This window comes from Uranotaenia lowii, chromosome 3 (genome assembly GCF_029784155.1).
Source record: "Uranotaenia lowii strain MFRU-FL chromosome 3, ASM2978415v1, whole genome shotgun sequence".
NCBI lineage: Eukaryota > Metazoa > Arthropoda > Insecta > Diptera > Culicidae > Uranotaenia > Uranotaenia lowii.
The window spans coordinates 39,754,353-39,774,657 of NC_073693.1; the positions used below are offsets into that span (position 1 = coordinate 39,754,353).

General features: G+C 38.3%; 1 protein-coding gene across 3 annotated transcripts in view; it reads right to left on the reverse strand.

Annotated features, from left to right (window-relative positions):
• LOC129756993 (uncharacterized) overlaps positions 1-20,305 on the reverse strand; it is a 206,276-nt gene that overhangs the window by 20,800 nt on the left and 165,171 nt on the right. For 2 of the 3 annotated variants that reach the window (XM_055754076.1, XM_055754075.1), the window contains one exon: positions 3,341-4,740. In XM_055754076.1, coding sequence (XP_055610051.1) covers positions 3,341-4,709 — 1,369 coding nt within the window. In that variant the 5' untranslated portion in view covers positions 4,710-4,740. Of the gene's footprint in view, positions 1-3,340; positions 4,741-4,830; positions 5,303-20,305 lie in introns of those variants that run through there. The other variant, XM_055754077.1, reaches the window with a different exon arrangement.

Here is a 20,305-nt window from a genome sequence, read left to right on the forward strand (position 1 = left end):
GTAACATTTTATAGTTTTCTCAAAAACATACTCAAATTTTTTCAACACTCCCAAAACACTCAAAATCAGCCCTTAAATTTTTTGCACCAATGCGATTTTTATTGGCTTATGCGATCAGAAATTGATCCTTCGTGTCATATTTTTTAAAATTATTTCTCAAAAATTGTTTCAAAATATAGGAAAAATTGTGCCCTCAAGGAATAAAAATCTATTTTAATTATATTCCTAATCTTTTCGTTGCAAATTTGTTACTTTGTTTAACAAATGACATTTCATTCGTTGAAGAAAGTTTTATACCTTTTTCAAATATTTTAATACTTTATTTCAGAATTTAACTCAGATTTATAAATAAAATTTATGGACTCCAAATTATAATAAGCAATGAATTTCAAATTGTTAAAAACACAATATTTTCGAATCACTATTCTGGAAAATATATCAAAATAAATAAAAAAAAAATTAGAGTTTTAACCTTCCAAAGCCGTTCGCTAAACATCCATTTCAGGAAAATTTGAGTTGTGGTTTGATTTCGTTCTCCTGGCTGTGAATGTTAACCGATTTTGATGATATTGTATTCATTGTGTAATGTTATCAGAAATTGGTTCAGAAAGTAAAAAGACCGAAAAATCAATTTTATTTTTAAAATACTCATAACTTTTGTCAGTTTTCCTGTATTTAAGTGTTTTATTGACGATTGAAATCGTCAAGAATCCATCTATCCGACAATGTATAGATACAGTTGCGTTCAAAAAAGAATGAAACCGCGTGAAGCTGCGCACCCACTTCCAACTTCGACATGCTGCCATTTCTCTTTCGGTTGATATTTTTTCATGAAAATTTCACACAATCTAGTTCAACTATCCAACAAACATTCCACAAAATTTGAAGTCTTTACAATGACGGAAAACAAAGATACAGCTATTCCCGTAAAAAAGGGAAATTTGGAGTTGCTTCACTAAATTTGCTGTATCTTTGACAATTTTCATTGAAAAATCTTAAAATTTGGTCCAAAGATGTAAAAATGTTTGATCTAATACCAGGCTCGTCAAAATTGATAAACGTGATCAAAAATGGTGCCGGGTTGAAAATGAGGTTCACTATCGTTCAGCAGACGATTTCATTCTTTTTTGGACGAATGTTTATATAGAAAACAACGTTATCCATGTATTCTTGGTATTTTCTTTCACAAAACCAAAATTTATTACAAAGAATGTTGTAAATTTATGGGAAGTTTATTCTTGCTTTGTTTAAAAACAGAAATTGCTCCAACAGAACTGGTATTGAAACACAAGAGCGAAATGAATATTCGCTTTAATTGTGGATCAAATTCGTTTATCGGTATAGTTGGCAGGTCATTTCTGAAACTCTGTTCTTTTTATTTTGAACTCTGTTGAAACATTTTCTCTTTCGAAACAAAGTACGAATGAAGTTTTATCAATTTACAACATTTTTTGTGATAAATTTTGGTTTTGTGAAAGAAAATACCAAGAAAACATGGATAACGTTGTTTTCCATATAAACATCCGTCCAAAAAAGAATGAAATCGTCTGCTGGGCGATAATGAACCTCATTTTCAACCCGGCACTATTTTTGATCACTTTCATCGATTTTGACGAAACTGGGCCTGGTATTAGATCAAACATTTTTACATCTTTGGACCAAATTTCAAGATTTTTCAATGAAAATTGTCAAAGATACAGCAAATTTAGTGAAGCAACTCCAAATTTCTCTTTTTTACGGGAATAGCTGTATCTTTGTTTTCCGTCATTGTCAAGACTTCAAATTTTGTGGAGTGTTTGTTAGATAGTTGAGCTAGATTGTGTGAAATTTTCATGAAAAAATATCAACCTAGAGAGAAATGGCAGCATGTCAAAGTTGGAAGAGGGTCCGCAGCTTCACGCGATTTCATTCTTTTTTTAACGCAACTGTATGTTGGGGCCCAATTAAAGTTTTGACCGCTATCTCAGATATTCGAGTAGAAAAAAATCTTACTTAAAAAAACGACATCCAATTTTGGCTTTGCTTAGCTGTATTTCATTTCTCAATGAACCGATTTTAAAAACTCAAATTTCAATGATCATTATTTTCATAGAACATACTTGGTCTGTCAGTTCTTCAGTATATTGGAATGATGATAAAGGTGTTTGAAATGTGTGCTTCGGGTCATATTGACCCGAACAGCTTTGAAAATGGGCTAAACGATTTTATCTCTTATTTTGAAATTTTTCAAAATACTTACATTTTAGTTCAATGAGATCAAATTGGACTTATGAGGAAAAAGGGGAACCTCACTCTTTTAAAATGAACGTTTTTAAGCTTGATATTAATGATTATTTTATTGGTCGATTTTTGAAAAATTGCAAAAAATGATTGTTGGCAACATGACAATGTCAATCCGATGTTGTTTTCGACGGTTGTGTGATGGGTTATCTATTATTACTTTTGGTTCAATATATTGACACCATTATGAGGTCACATCCCACGAGATTTCTTAGTAAAAAACGAATTAGAAAACCGACCATCAACAAAACTAAGCCTGTGGGTCTTCGTGTGATTTACAACGCAAAACAAAAATAGATAAATCAATAAAGCACACTTCTGACCGTCGACTGCCAACGTTTCCACAGTAAAAATTGATGACCGACCGACGAAACCGAATCATCGACCCATCAATAAAATTAACGACTTTACACTTCCCTCGGCCTAAAGTTTGCGGTTCCGGGGAGGACGTTCTATCTTTTTGGTGAGGTTAATGTGTTTGTTTTGGGTTATTTTCACGGCTGGCAAATGCATTTCCTTTTGGGAACTGTAAGCGATTGTCAGTAATAAGTAATGTGACCAAGAATGCCGGAAGAAGATCGATTATCAATCTAAAATAGAAATAGAGAACTGATCTTGAGGATTGATGTTCTGTCTATTTTTAATGCGAATGAAAAATTCAACTGCTACTTTCACACGCCCGAAGAAGGAAACATTCTTGAGTTTTTTTTACTACGAAAGCATAAATCGAAAAATATCTTCAGATGCTGCAACACTCTGCTGAGAGATGTCAAAAACCAAAACAAAAAAAGTTGGAATCTAATCATAACTTTTGAATCAATGACAATGCATATTCGGTTTCTTTCGAACCAGAAAGCCACTACAATCAATCAAAATACAATTAGATTAATTTGGCCACTCAACAGCTTCGACCGACAACCGCCTTCTAAGGATTGCTGCATCTTCGACCCAACCACTATCTTATCATCAACCGAGACGCTTCTGACTGTTCCGAAGAACGACGACAACACACGGTCGATGAGAGCGTGACGATAAAATGCGTAGTAAAGCTGACACTTACCACTTTTTTCCTCCGCCGGAACACCCTCGTCCTCGTCTAGTTTGCTGATGCATTCGGTTGTGGTTGCTGCCTTCTCCGTGGCTTCGTTCTCCTGCTTCTCGTCCTCGGTGTGAATGGGTGAGGATGGACCGGAAGATGCGCTGGCCCCCGGCGATGGGGAGGAGCTGATGGCGTGAGCCGGTGACGTTAGGCCACTGGTTCCGCTGTCTTTTTCCGTTGACTGTCTTCGGAGGCCTCCGAGTTCGAAGGAACGGGGCGAGGAGGTTTGGTGCTGCTGTTCGTCTAGGGTTGTGTCCAGAGACTTTTTGCGGATGCCTTTTTCCGGGGGTTCGTCGGATTTGTTCCGGATTGGAGCGAGGGGGGGTAGGGCTGCTGTTTGGGTGTGTGGTGGTGGTTCCGCTTGACGGGGTGGGGGTTTCAGCTTTTCGGGGCTGATTTTTGTGGGGCTTAGCGATGCTAGGTCGGTGGCGTGAGGAGGGACTGCCGGGGGGATTTTGGTTGGCGATGGGAATGAGCTTTGTCGAATGTTTCGTGGACCTTTCTCCGGAGGTGGCGGAGGAGGTGTTTGTCTTTTTGGAGGACTAGGGGGTGGTTCCGTGGGCGATGGAAGCCTGTGGGATGGAACCGGCGCTGGTGCGGGAGGTGCCGGATGATGCGGCGGTTCTGTGCGTTGCGTGTTTGGTTCTTTGGCTGGATGTGAAGGTGTTCCGCTGGAAGCGTTACCATTTGTGGTAACTGGAATCGGTGCGGAATTACTACTGCTGGAACTGCTGCTGCTGTTGGCACCGTGGAGTCCGGTTCCGGGAACAGCCCTAATAATATCACATCGGTTGAAATCACTGCTTCCCTTCGTTGTTCGTGTTTTGGAAAAGTGTGATGTCCAATTTTTCTGCTTCTCTATAAGCTCCCGGGAATTAAACTTCCTTTCGGGCTTCTCCGGTTTTTCCGGCTTTTCCGACTTCAACCGGGATTGATTCAATATTCGATTTGAATCAATCTTTCCTACCCCGTTGCTGATGGGGTGGTGTCTTCGTTTCGGGGATGGCGATCGTTCCTGTTCTGTTCCGATCTCGGACAGATTGTCCTCTTTGCTACTGGAATGTGACATTTTGATGCTAAAGGGGGGTGGCCGATTTACCCTTCCTTCGCCCAGCTTTTCAAACAATGCCCTCGCGTGATTGAATCGGGCTGCGTGCGATTCTGTCCGGACTACGGTGGCCGTTGGAGACGGCTGATTGGCTGTGCACTGATCTTTCACTGGTTCTTGTGTAGCCACTTCCACCGGCTTTCGCTGGAATAGGTTGGCTATCTGGGACACCTTAGGCCCCGAGTGGCCTCCGGAGGCCGCAGCTGCAGCTGATTTGTCCATCTTGTGGAGTGGTTTCAACGCTTACGGAAACCTGTAAACAGAGAAAGAAAAAAACAAACATCAGATTACACAATTCAACTTCGGTGACAGGCTTACATCCTATAAAGCTTAATAATCTGACCATTTTAGAGAATTATTTTGGCCCGAACGTGGGCACACGATCAATACGAATTAACCAAAATAAGTGGACCCCCGATAGATTTTTTCACTGGTCTGGAATCAGTAGAGGAAACAACCCAAAAAAACGCGACCGATCGAATCAAACACTCCGAAATTACTACTATCACAAACGTAGACGGTGGTTTTATCTCCCCGAATGGTGGCGTATCAACAAGTAAGCTTATTCGAGTGACCGTATACGAGCACGGAGAAAAAAAAAGACCGACAAAAAAAACTAACGGAATTGTCAATGACCGTTTGACACGTGCAACCGAATAACAACGATCAAGCTTTCGGAAGTTTTCGGTGTCACCACTTGATCCAATTCCCACCTTCACCCGATTAAAAAAAAAGCACAATCCCGAGGTACTCGCCGTGTCTCTTTTCGGGCACTTGAAAAACGAACGACCACGAGACGTCAACAACAACGACCGACGACCACTAATCGGTGAATCTGCCTGGCCCTGCCGTGCCGGTCCAGTCAGAGTCAGAGTCAGAGTCTAGAGTCAGTGCTCGTAAACGCTGATAAGATACCGACCGACCGACGAGGCAATTTGTATAGTTAGCCGACGAATGGACGAAACACCTAGGGATTGGTATGACCGTTCATTCGTTTGTTCGGTTTTGTTGTTTTTTCGCGTCAGTTTCAGCTGCGATGACACCTCCCGGTGTTCAGTTGGGCGGGTACAAAAACATTCAATTACAGCACAATATCGAGAATTGAGGTGTGGATCGTGTGCATTGTTTAGGGGCTTCCACTTCCAAGATGACAGTTATCCCCGTAAAGCTTTAAACGGTTATTTAGGGGGGTTTTTTCTACATTCAAAGGTGATGATACTACTGTGTTATTATCATCCCGCATATTGGTGGGAGGAAGCTTAAATCAAACTGTACACTGCATTCCTGTCTTGGTGTAGAACTGCAGCAACAGGTACTGAATTCCTCACTAAATTCCAACATATTATTTGCAGCAATATGAAGTGATAAACGTTATCATTAGCGCATCTCGTGTAAGGTTTCGACTCCAAAAATGTACATAGATACGTAGTTAAAACACTTGGAACTGAATTTAAATATATGAAAATGAATTTCTGTCTGTCCATATAGACTCGATACTACTGAACCGAATTACGTGAAACTTGGCAAGTGGAGATTTCTGAGGCCGGGGAAGGTTTCTATAATTGTTTGGGACCCCTCCCTCTCACTGGGAGGGGGAAGGAGTCTCTCAAACAAAAGTAACAAGTCTTCGTAAGTCAAAAACTGATCATGCAAATGGAACCGAATTTGGCGGCGTGCGGAGTGCAACAGCGTCCTGGTGGTGTTCGGGACCCAAAACAGCAACATCACGACGGTCCTCCTGCGAGATAGTATGGGGTTAGCTGCGGGCCTTGCGAGCCTGTGACTACAAAAAATGTAAGCAACGAACAACGAACAACAAATTTCGGATGGAAATCGGCAAAGACCCACGCGACGAAAAGGGACTAGCGATTGGAAACTTGGAACATGGAACTGCCGATCTCTAAATTTTGTGGGCAGTACCCACGTGCTCTCCAACGAATTGAAGAGCCGCAAATTCGACATCGTAGCGCTGCAGGAGGTATGCTGGAAGGGCTCCACGGTACGAACGTACCCAGATGGTCGTGCCATCTACCAGAGCTGCGGCAACACACACGAGCTTGGAACAGCTTTTATAGTGATGGGAAAGATGCAAAAGCGCGTGATCGGGTGGTGGCCGATCAACTCACGAATGTGCCGGTTGAGAATCAAGGGCCGGTTCTTCAACATAAGCATCATCAACGTGCACAGCCCTCACCTCGGAAGTACCGGTGACGACAAAGACGAATTCTACGCGCAGCTGGAGCGTGAATACGACCGTTGCCCAAAACATGATATCAAGATCGTCATCGGGGATTTCAATGCTCAGGTCGGCCAGGAGGAGGAATTTAAACCGACAATTGGAAGGTTCAGCGCGCACCAGCTGACCAACGAAAACGGCCTCAGACTTATTGATTTCGCCGCCTCCAAACGAATGGCCGTACGTAGTACCTTTTTTCAGCACCGCCTCCCACACAAGTACACCTGGAGATCACCGTACCAAACGCAATCACAGATCGACCACGTTTTGATCGACAGCCGGCACTTTTCGGACATCATCGACGTCAGATCCTGTCGGGGCGCCAACATCGAGTCGGACCATTATCTGGTGATGGTGAAGATGCGCCCAAAACTCTCCGTAGTGAACAACACGCGAAACCGGCGCCCGCCTCGGTTAAATATCGCGCGACTGAAGCAACCTGAGGTCGCGGCAGACTACGCGCAATCGGTCGAAGCAGCGCTGCCGGCAGAGGGCGAGCTTGACGAAGCCCCTCTCGAGGACTGTTGGGATACCATCAAAACAGCCATCAACAGTGCTGCGGAGAATGTCATCGGTTATGTGGAGCGATCTCGACGGAACGACTGGTTCGACGAGGAGTGTAGGAGGGTGATGGACGAAGAGAATGCCGCGCGGGCGGCAGTAGTGCAGAGAGGCACCCGTCGAAATGTGGAAAATCACCGACAGCGGAAGAGGCAGCGAGTCCGACTTTTCCAGGAGAAAAAGCGCCGCCTGGAGGAGGAGGAGCTCGAGGAGCTGGAGCAGCTGCATCGTTCCCAAGAAACACGAAAGTTCTATCAGAAACTCAACGCATCCCGCAAAGGCTTCGTGCCGCAAGCCGAAATGTGCCGGGATAAGGACGGGGGTATCCTGACGGACAATCGTGAGGTGATGAAAAGGTGGAAGCAGCACTTCGATGAACACCTGAACGGCGCACATGCAGGAGATCAAGACGGTGGGGGAAGGTACATCGCCGGCGTAGCCAACGACGAAGACGAGCCACTCCCAACGATGAGTGAAGTTAAGGAAGCCATTCGCCAGCTGAATAGAAACAAATCGGCTGGGAAGGATGGCATCGCAGCTGAACTCATCAAAATGGGCCCGGACAGGTTGGCCGATTGCCTACACCGGTTGATAATCCGGATCTGGGATATAGAACAGCTACCGGAGGAGTGGAAGGAGGGGGTTATATGCCCCATCTACAAGAAGGGCGACAAATTGGACTGTGAGAACTACCGAGCGATCACTGTCCTCAATGCCGCCTACAAAGTGTTGTCTCGAATCCTACTCCGCCGCTTAACGCCACAAGCAAACAGATTCGTGGGAAGTCACCAGGCCGGCTTTATGGAGGGACGGTCTACGACGGACCAGATATTCACATTACGGCAAATCCTCCAAAAATGCCGTGAACACCAAGTCCCTACGCACCATCTATTCATCGACTTCAAAGCCGCATACGACACGATCGACCGTAACGAGCTATGGAAAATCATGGACGAGAACGGCTTTTCCGGGAAGCTGATCAGACTGATCAAGGCGACGATGGATGGAACGCAGTGCTGTGTGCGGATTTCGGGTGAATTGTCGAGTTCATTCGAATCGCGCAGGGGGCTTCGACAAGGTGATGGTCTTTCCTGCATGATGTTCAACGTGGCGCTAGAAGGTGTTATTCGACGAGCGGTGGGCGAAATGCGGGGCACGATTTTCAACAGATCCAGTCAACTTATCTGCTTTGCCGATGACATTGATATAGTCGGCAGATCATCTGCGGCGGTGGAGGAGATCTATCGCAAACTGAAACGCGAAGCAGGAAGGATTGGGTTGATGATTAATACGTCCAAGACGAAGTACATGCTGGCCTGCGGATCCGAGACCGACCGAACCCGCTTGTCCAGTAATAACAAGGTCACGATCGACGGCGACGAGCTGGAGATAGTCGAAGACTTTGTCTATCTCGGCTCTCTGGTGACCGCAGACAATGACACCAGCCGTGAGATCCGGAGGCGAATTATCAGCGGAAGTCGTGCCTACTATGGACTCCACAAGCAACTGCGGTCGAGAAGACTTAGCCCTCGCACGAAGTGTAACCTGTATACGACGCTTATTAGACCGGTTGTTCTCTACGGGCACGAGACATGGATATTGCTCGAGGAGGACCTGCGTACACTCGGAGTATTCGAGCGACGAGTGTTAAGAACCATCTTTGGCGGCGTACAGGAGAACGGAATGTGGAGGCGAAGGATGAACCACGAGCTCGCGCGACTCTACGGCGAACCCAGTATCCAGAAGGTGGTGAAGGCTGGCCGGATACGCTGGGCGGGACATGTTGCGAGAATGCCGGATGACTGTCCTGCAAAACAGGTGTTCGCCACGAATCCGGTAGGAACAAGACGAGCAGGGGCGCAACGAGCGAGGTGGTTAGACCAAGTGGAGCGTGATCTGGCGAACGTGGGGTGCCCGAGGAATTGGAGAACGGTTGCCATGGACCGAGTGAATTTTAGGAATTATGTTCGTCAAGTTATGTCGTAAGACGGAATACTATGTAAATAAAAAAAAATGGGAAAATTGAACATTTTGTACTAAAAAATCAACATCGTTTTTGTTTCTTCTGTAGAGCCGAGCCTGCTAATGGTTTTTGTGCCAATTTATGAATTTCTCAAAGGAAATTTTCCGCTAAACAACTTTGTCGAAGAATGGAACCAACATTTGGCATGTAAGGGTATTTGGATACGAGACACATACGAATAAAAAACTCAACATCGACAACTACGAACAAACTAGCGTTTATGTAAAGTGGTTTTGGGTGTAGAGGATTTCTCAACTGTTTATCGCTAAAATAATTTAACAGCTCGTAGATTTGGTTATATTCATGGAAGAAGTCAACCAGCACGAAGTGGAAATTTCCTTAAGGAAAATATATATATAGAACAAACATTAGAGTATGGTGGGGTAAAAGTACGACCTTAGTGCTACCCTATTTTTGGAAAATTTTACAGTTGTTTTTCTAAAAAACCAAGAACAGCATTGGATTTCTTAGGCTTTTATCTCTCTTCTAAAAAATTACGAAGATAATCGATCAACGTTTGATAGCAGTAGTGACGCCAAACTGCTATCGAAACGTACTCTTACCCCACCTCTGCCTCTGGGGCAAAAGTTCGAATGATGTGGGATAAAAGTACGACCATTCAGAATTCCACTATTTTGTATGAAATCAAGAGGAAAATTATTTAATATCAATCTTCGCTTACTTCTGTGTTCGCTTCAGATACAAATCTTATACATGGATAAACAACCTGTGCGGATTTAGAGTTCTTCACTAATTGTCCATATTCAACAGGTTTACGAAATCCAGTTCTCATCGTATTTGGGCAATTTTTCGCGCGAGCAAGCTTTGTAAAAACAAAAATATGCGCTGATGTTCCCAGTAAATTTTAGAAAGAAGTTAAAACTTTCCGTTCAGATTTACTTTAGTAGATCCTGTATATCATTCGTAGTTTTGCCCCATTTGCAGTTCGTACTTTAGCCCCTTCAAGGTTTCTTGTGATTCACACTTCATTGTGCAAAGCAGAGACATATTAATTCAATTCTTTCTTCGGCATTTGCTACTGGTTGAAAACAACTTAACAGACAAACTAAGACTTTCATTAAAAGCCAGAATTTTGATTGCTCAAACATGTTTGCCGTTATTTTAAATATTACATCATTTGAGCAAAAAAGCTGCTTTACCTCATTTTTCGGAGTATTTTCAATTTTTCCAAATAAAAATTTTGTCTGGATGAAGGTAGTCCAAATCACTATCAATCCACGCCAGAGTTTTGAATTTGTCTGTTATCGGTTTATGATAATCTCAAAACGTACTTTTACCCGACTCGTACTTTTACCCCACCTAACTATATGATTTTTTTTTCAGTTGATATTCACTTTGAAAAACAATAATTAATGTTTTCAGATCCATAGAGAGAGAGCGTACTTTGACAATTCGGAAGGTGTAATAAGAAACCACCGATAAGTATGCTTAAATTATTGAAATTTTTATCAAAATCATATTGTAACAAGAGCTTTTATATTCTTTTAGGGCGCTTCAACTTCTACTAGGAAAAATGGCCATGGCAGCGGCTTCCCCAGCAGCAGCATAAAAAAAAACAAACAGTGCAGTGATTTAAATGAAAAATCATGCCACTGATCTTATATATACTTTTTTTTTTTGGATTTTAAACCAATTGGTTTATTCATCCCCAGTATACTTAAATTTAAAAAAACGAAATGTGTTTCATTAAAACAAACGATAAAAAAACAATGTATTTTATCTGTACAGATTCATTTGACTAACTTTTTTGAATCTACGATGTGTCACGTTCCTGTAGAGCAGCATTTACAGTAAAAACAGCCATTCGAATCATTAACTAAAAATTCCTGTTGGATTCTTAGCATTGATGTGATTTCTGTGTGATGATGGTTGGCTTGATCGAATTTTCGGGTCAGAACCGAACAATCATATATATCAGGGATGAGCAACACGCGTCCCGCGGGCAGCATGCGGCCCTCGAGACATGTTTGTGCGGCCCGCGAAGCTTATCTCAAATTAAGTTTATTTCACGATTTTTTGTCTACGATAGATTTTTAATTATCATAAAATAGCAGTCTCTAAAAATTAAATTATCATAAAATAGCAGTCTCAAAAATGCAGTTGCATTTTTCCCATAATCATAAAGATTGTTGACTTTTTTGCAGGATTTTAGCTTTCTATTGAGTTCTCTTAAAGGCATGGATGCAATATTATTTATTGTAAAAACGTGATATAGAAGTTAGTTAAGTCATTATTTTTTTTGATTCTAGCAAAGTTAAAATTGTATGATGAAGTGAAATATTTTTGTTCTTGATTTAATGATGGAAATAAGGAAAGTTTTATAATAAAGACTAGGGGAACGATCATAGGTTCCCTATCGACATGACTCAGCAAAATACTGATTTCTTGACAAAAACATCTGTAATTCTGTGATTCAACCCGAAAAGTTTGTAATGATTACTCAGGAGAACAAAATTTTTGGTGCCTAAGTTTCATTAACTGATTTTGGAAGATTTTGGCGTCCTGAATTCAAAACATTTCACAGATTTTATCTATCACTTCTAGTTTCGGTGATATGGCATGTGGAAATTTTTAAGTTGATCAGTTTTGGGTTAAATCGATCTTTCATGACTAACCAAAAACCTGCTTAAAAACAAAAAAAAATGTTTTTAAATCAATTTTCTACCCTTCATTCAATCAAGGACTCAGATAATGCCAAGATATTCTTAAATCAGAGATACAACGCTTTTAAAAAAATTGATTTCTGCAATTTATAGAAATTACAAAAAATAAGATTTAAACTTCTTCTGGCATCATTTAAGAAAGTCATTGAACATTGGATATTAAAGATTATAATTCATTCAACAGCTTCATTGAAGACTGCGAAATGAGTTGACTGACGGTTTTAAAAATATCAAAGATTCAATTCAGTTCAATTTTTCTTTAAAATTCCGCCAAAATTCCCGTTTTTTGCCGAATTGGGAAAAAATTACAAAAAGAAAGCTTCCATAACTTTTTTCAAAAATTAAAAAATTCTTGCAGTCTTTGGGAAAGTTGATAATTGAGTCAATAAGTATTTATATTATAGAGTTTTGTCAAAAATGTAAACAAATTGAATAATTATTCTTTTTCCTTCTCTTAAAGTTATCTCGAAAACTAGAGCTGAAAAAAAATAATTGAATATTTTAACTCAGCGCCCCCGAATAAGTCAAAATTAGTTATGAGATTTCTTGCACTTCAGAATAATGTGAATTTTGTTTTCTTGTGTTATGTTATTTTCAGACATTTCATAGGCAAATCATGCCAAACATTGATTAAATTGAATCATTGTTCTTCAAAATGAGCAAACCACAGTGATAAATTCATGAGATTTTCATGATTCATCCTTAGAAAGCCTATCCCAGATTTATTTAAATTAGGTTAAGAAAATTTAGGAAATCTGTTAAAAAATTAGAATCAAAAAAATCTTTAAAATAATGAGTTTATTATGATTTTGACTTTGCTCAACATCTCAATGCAATGATTTCATACGAAACTTCAAATATAAAAAATCACCGTTCATAATAAAATTGTGAAAACACTTTTCGAAAATGGGCAATGATGAAAATCGCTATGGTTAATCTCCATGGACTTTTAAATGAAAGTGATGTAGAAAAATACCATCTCATCGGTTCGAACAAAAAAGATTTTTCTCAGAAAAAGGTTCAAATATTTTTACAAACCATTTCGGCTGGTTAAATCACCTTATATTTAAAAAAAAATTCTGCAAGAACATGAATTCGTTTTATTAATCCTTTTTAGTTTTTTTTTTTGTCAAAAATTTGTCGTTATAAAAAATAACGAAAAGCTCTGCAAACCATTATTACCTAAATTTTATATTCAGTGCGGCGCGCCGAAAGAATTTCAAATTAAAAGTGGCCCGTTGCTTAAAAAGATTGCTCACCCCTGATATATATCATATGTTCTAGTAGACACGTAATTTTACTGATATATCCATTTATTTTTCTCCGTGCACAGCTAAAATGAAAATTTACAAAAGCTTCAGAATTTAAATTCAATTTCACACTTTATGTTTATTCAGGGATCACAGTAATTGGTGAAAAAAAGCGTGTTTGTCAGTAGCTGCGAAAAATAAACTGAAATTCAAGATTAATTTTGAATAGCACTTCTACTTCTAATCGGATTGAGAAGATATCGGGAATGCAGTAAAGCAGAGTGTGGCCCTAACATTTCGTTCCACTTTACATTATTTTAAACTATCAATCGCTTTTCCGGAATCTGATTTGAAGTCTATTGATTTCTGGTATTCCGAATCTATGATTAAATCAAAGCAATCGAAGATTCCTTTTAATTCAACCACGGTAAATGAAAAGTTCATATACCAGTATTTCGATAGCAACTTACTACCTTCTTCAGTGAACGTTTTCGATTGATGAATGTGTATCGTTTCCCTCCCTTATATTGGCCGGGTTAGGTAAGCTACTACTAGGTAGCAGAAACCTCCGAATGCTCTGCAGTTGTGTCGTTGTCTGTTTTTGGGTCTACCTACCCTATTCTGGGTGTTTTCTGGTAGTGCTGAATTATTTTCTACCCGGTTTTGGGCATTGTCAGGTAAATTATTGTATTTCTTTTTACCTAAGAATTTGAACAACCGAGTGTGCCCTGGTCCGGTGTCTCCGTTTAAGAGATGAACTGATTTTTCATTGAAGATTTCAATGCTTTCAGCAACATCCAATTTAAGCGAATTACTATTCAAAGACAGGATCAGCGAGACATTTCCTCGATCAATAGAGTGACCAGATTCACACATGTGTAAAGCTACTGCAGATCTAGGATTCTGTGAAGGAAGAATTTTCTTCTTTGAGTCAGATCTAGCTATAGCCATGTGTTCCTCGAATCTATCAATCAACTTCCTTTTGGTTTGTCCAATGTACACCTTATCACAGTCGGAACAACTGATTTTGTACACACCAGATCTATGAAGGAGCTCCACTGGATCTTTTGTCGATCCTAAGATGGATTTCAGTTGAGGATCTTGAGGACCTAGTAGTAGCTTACCTAACCCGGCCAATATAAGGGAGGGAAACGATACACATTCATCAATCGAAAACGTTCACTGAAGAAGGTAGTAAGTTGCTATCGAAATACTGGTATATGAACTTTTCATTTACCGTGGTTGAATTAAAAGGAATCTTTCGATTGCTTTGATTCAGTTGAATCATTCAACCAAGTAGGCTCATACCACAACAGAGTGAATCTATGATCTCATTAATACCCGAAATGATTTGAATAATTTGCAATCAGTTGCTTCCAAATCGAATTTTTGATAACTCGATTTGCATTAGGTATTTCATTGAATGATTTTGATAATTACCAATAGGAAACGACCAAGAACGTCGAAATCGTGTATCTATACTATTCTAACATTTGGGGTAACTTCAACTTCGCGGATCTTCAGCGTAAAAGCTGATAAGGCACCATGATAGGTGAAAAATTATAATTTAAGAACAGTTTCCATTATTTCTCATTTTTCTCAAATTTTAGTCCACAGATCAGGGAATCATTAGGAAATCAAATCTTGAAGTTATTTTGGTTTATGTAGGGCTTTCTTAAAAGTCAAAGCAAATATTTCAGAATAATTTGAAATGATTCTTATGAATGATTTTTTTAGTGAAATTGCATTTAATAGCCTACATAAAATTTAGAATAATAAATACGAACAGTGCTCCATGTTGTGCGTAATGATTGATCTATGATTCTCTGGTAGGTTAGCTCATTTTTTGACAAACCAGTAAAAATCAGTCGTCAATTAAAAACTATAGTTCGAACGATGTCATGAAATGTAATCTACATATTTTTGTTATGTAGTTTTGGATTGGTTTTCTTCATGGCTTTACGAAATCTGTTTCATAACATTTACCTTACACTTTACAATTATAATGAGCCAACACAAATATTGAAAAGACTCATTGCATAATTAGCTTAGCTTGATTGACTACTCACATCCACCTTTAATCATTGAGTCCGAAATGCTTCTTCAACATTTTCTTTCGTATGAATATACCAATGCTAGATGGTTTCTCGTATGAATATACCAATGCTAGATTATTTCTTTCAATTTTTTCATTAATTGGAAAATATCGTTATGAAAATAAATACATTTCGAACTCCAAGATCGTTGGCGTGGCTCAGTAGAACGAGTTCCACATCGCCAATGGTTGCTACTCCGTGATTGACCGAGGCCATCAGTTTTGTTCAGAGGTCAAATGAATAGAGCCTGGGATTGGCATCACATTCACAATGCTCAAGCCTGATGCTCTCTCTTTCTACATCAATAACGGCGCCGGCCACGTCCTAGTAGTCAATGGATAGATTGGAAAATATAGAAAAGGATGAAAGAATCTTGTGCTTTAGGACCGAGGTCACCTCTGCATCCTAGCAAAATAATTTTGGTTTGGAGGTTTGGGTAAAAGGAGGTGATCGGGAGACACTTTTGACTAGTGTAATTAAAACTATCAAACATATTCTTCTAAACTCCTACTATTGCATAATGAAATTAGTTTATGACTTTTTCCCCAATAATATTTCCCATCTTAAATTTACTTTAAGTATCACTACTAAAACTAAATTCAAAAAAAATCTGCCTTCAATTTGAAAACTTTAAAAAACGATCTACATATTTCTCATTTAAAAGAAATAAAATGTATTTAATAAACAAGTTGAATACGTGTTTGACGAATTTTGAGATCTATCGCAAATCAATCACAAGTGTTACTAAACTTTACTGTTTTGATTGAAAAATAACAAAAACTTGAAAACTTGTGTAAAACAGACTGATTGCGCTCGTATTTACTGTCTACAAAGTAATTTAGCAAAATTTTTAATGTTTCAATTTGGGTAAAATTACACAAAAAATGATAAATTCTTGGGATCAAACCTAAAAACAAACCTTGAACTCTTTTGTTTGGAATATTTAAAAAAAATATAACTTATAAAGGATTAAAATAAAAAACAGAAAGCAAAGTGCTTCTCTTAAACAACATTACCTATTAAACGAGGTAATCCTTCCGCTTCATTTAAACCATAGCAAAGTAATTAATTCGTAGTTTCTCAAAAAATGAACACCAATTTGAGTCAGTTTTTCTTTTGAGTTCTAAACAAAATATTTTTAAAAAAATCTCTATTTCCCTGATATATATAAAAAAAGAATGACTAGTGAAAATATTCAAAAAATTCTGTGATTGTGATACTTATTAACATTATATTTTTAACTAGCTGTTCCCATACGAACTCCGTTTCGCTTTCAACTTGGAATATGTTATGAACAGTTTGTATGAAAGTCAATAGCCAAATATTTTCCTGATGCATTTCCGAATTAATTGATAAGTTATAATTGCAAAAATGTTGAACGAACACCTCTTCTGTCGTCTGCTACTTCATTTGAAATCAGGAATTGATGGCCCGTGCCCAAAAAAAACCCCGTATAAAAATTTCGAATCGATCGTCGCATAACAACACAATTATTGCCAAAGAGTAAAACTCCTTTTGGTGGCCTCTTATACAATCTTTGATATCTGAAGTCGATTGTCCGTCTCTGAAAACTACCGTGTGCAAATTTTCATCCCAATCCGATGTATAATAACGACGATATTTCAAAAACATTGTAAGGTTGTTCGCTGAATTCAATACCTAAAATCGATTGATCGTCCCTCAAAACTCTCGTGTACCAATTTCCTTTAAATAGATGTAAAACAACGACAATATCGCAAAAACAGTGAATAGTTAATATGGACGACCCCTTAGGCCGACCCCTGACTTTTATTTGGATAAGTGAATTCAATTGATTGTCCCAAATAACCCCTATGTGCCAATTTTCAACCCAATCCGATATATAAAAACAGCAAGATGACTAAGATATTGAAAACTTAATATAGACAAACATCATTTCTTAGGAAGCTTGAATAGATTTGGCCTAATAGTTTTATCTTCAAAAGATTAAACTGCTTTTTTTTCTTTTCCATCCCTTATCTAATTAAAATATCTGTTGAAGATTATCCCACTTTTCATTATGGATGATTTCGTTGAGCATGTTGAAAACTCACTTTGCATGTTTTCAACTGCATGTGTGTATTTTTTTCGCTTTTTAATTTCGCACTGTTTAATTTAGTTTACCTTAAATGTTGGAAGTTCTACTAATAGCTTTTTGAAGTTATCGAAAACACATCATTTCGAAAACACCATTTTTACATTATTAAAAAGGTTTCATTTGAGTTCTCTTTTTTTTTCATGGGCACACATCCCATTCATAGATGCTAGAACCGACCACATTGATCATCAATGGTAACTCAAAAGTTAGAAATTGGTCAGTGAAATCGAATTGTATAAAACTCAAAACCTCAAATTTTATTATCTTATCAATTCATCTAATCCCCCATAAAAATTTCAATTGAAGCGTTAAAATCGCAGCCTTGAACTTTTAACTCTAAATCTAAAAAAAAATTCTTTCTCTATGAGGAATTCCAAAAATATAAAAAATGGTTGACCCTTAAAGCCCCCCAGCAGCGGTAAAGAGCACTTTGAAAGCCACTACTATTTAGTTCTAGTCAATATATTCCTAACAGGCTAGTTGTATTTTTCAATCAGAATGTAGGCTTATAATTGTATCCAAAAATCTCGTACCGATAGCACGTGCTTTGAACAGTAGAAGGTACAAAAAACACCCGCCAAAATTTTCACTTGTAAATTTTTAATGCTCGGCAAGCTTTGATTTGCTATCCAGTACATGTGAGCTCTGGATGGTCGTTTCTAATAGCCTGCCCATGGTGATGGTGAAAACAATCCCGCCAACGAAACGAACGGAAACGAAAGTCGTTTCAAAAAATGGGTGCCATGACTTTTGGTTCGGGGGAATAAAACCGTTGTTGTACGGACGACCGCCTTCAAAAGGGGTCATCCGAAAATCTAAAAACTTTTTCCATCATTCCTGGTCCTAATGAGCACCCATGCCAAATTTCAACTCTCTAGCTCTTAAGGCAGCTGAGCCTATTGGAGACAAACATACAAACGAACAAACAAACGGAAATTACTTTTTATATATATAGATTCAATTTTTTTTTAAATAACTAAACGACAAGAATTTGAAAAGATCATCAATCAAATCTCAAGATGATAAAATATCTTAATTTCATCAAAATTACGAAACAATTATGCAAATTTTTGATGTGGCACAAATATTCATGAATATTTTTCAATTTGAAAACATTGCTATATTGATAGTTTCAATTTGCAACATATTAAAGGTAGAGAATAACGAAAATACTTAGCTTGAATATCTCCCAGAGACCAACGCACATGAATGGTCCTCCGAACGTTTCTTCCTCGCTTTGTGTGAACGGCCGACATCAATCAAGAAGTTTGGAGATTTTATATCGAGTAGCACCATCTGGATAACGCTCTGTTAATTTGAAGATTTCTTGATAGTTATTCGAATTTATAACTGTTTCTGTTCACATTTTATAACTTTTTGGGACAAATTAAATTTTCCAGCCGGAAGAAACACAACCGTCATCGACGGCCTATTGAAAAGACTCATTGCATAATTGATAAAATTAAGGAAGAGTGTAAATGAAAAATGCATTTATGCAAATTCGCGTTTCAACAAATTAGCATTTCTACAAGAAACTACAGAGGGGCAGGAGAATTGAACATGTTAATTTTCGATCAAAATACAGTCAAAAGTGTCTCTCGATCATATCATTTATCCCAAACTTCAACCAAAATGATTTTGCTGGGATGCAGAGGTAATCTGGATCCTAAAGCATAATATTGACCTTTCATCCTTTTCTATCCCTTCCAATCTATCTATTGACTACTAGGACGTGGCCGGCGCCGTTATTGACCTCTGGGCAAAATTGATAACTTCGGTCAATCACAGAGTAGCAATCATTGGCGATTTTGAATTCGTTCTACTGAGCCACGCCTGCGATCATGAAGTTCCAAATGTATTTGTTTTAAATAAGATTTATAAACAAAATGAAATCAATATTCATATCAAATACATGATTCGAGAACATATGATTTCAGCATCTGGTCTCCGAAAAATGGTTTAGCAACGTTTTCAATAACATTTTTAATAACTCTGTTTCCTATTGTTCGCTATTCGCTGATAAAACCTTCTTTGCCAAGAGCAGGGTTGCCAGCGGGTTTCCATTTTTCTATTCCCGGTTTCTCCCGGTTTTCCCTTGTGAGATTTTATGTTTTCCACGGTATCAGAATACACTGCTTAATACCATAAATCCAGTATTTCATTTGTTCAACGAAATTTGTCACCTTAGTCGTAGTCTTTGACAACAAGTCTTTTTACAGCTTTGATAACTGATTTTTACGGAAACTTCTTATTTTTATAATTTGAATTTTTTGGGCGTCGTCTTGGAATCTTGAAGTTTTGCATTGCGTCATTTCAAAACAACATTTTGATATTATGTGGTACATCTAAATTAACCTTCTGGATCTCAAATTCTCTGGGAGATTTTTAATTTCGTTCAACTAATCAGAACCGAAACTTCCATTTGTCAATAAAAATTTGGAGGTTAAAAAGTTTGAAAAATCTTCAGAATTATAGTGAGGAAAATATATTCTCCGAGATATTTACGGTAAGATTTTTTCGTGAAAAAAATTAAACAGTATTTCATATGATTTTTTTTTGTTATTTTCAAACTGTGGGGGGAATTTATAAATTTTGAGGATTTTATTGAAAAATTTTATGAATTCCTCGAAAAATCATTTTAAATTTGGTAGAATTGGACCCAAAAATAGAGATATATGATTTTCAAATGAAATTTGATTAGTTATTTCTGAAATCAAAATATAGACCCTGTTCGATTTTGGCAACACGCCCGTACATTTTGTGTTGCCAAAATTGAATGTTGCCAAAATCGAACGGTTTTTTTTCTTATCTATTTTTCAGTAATTTTTACAAAATAACTATTATTATTATCA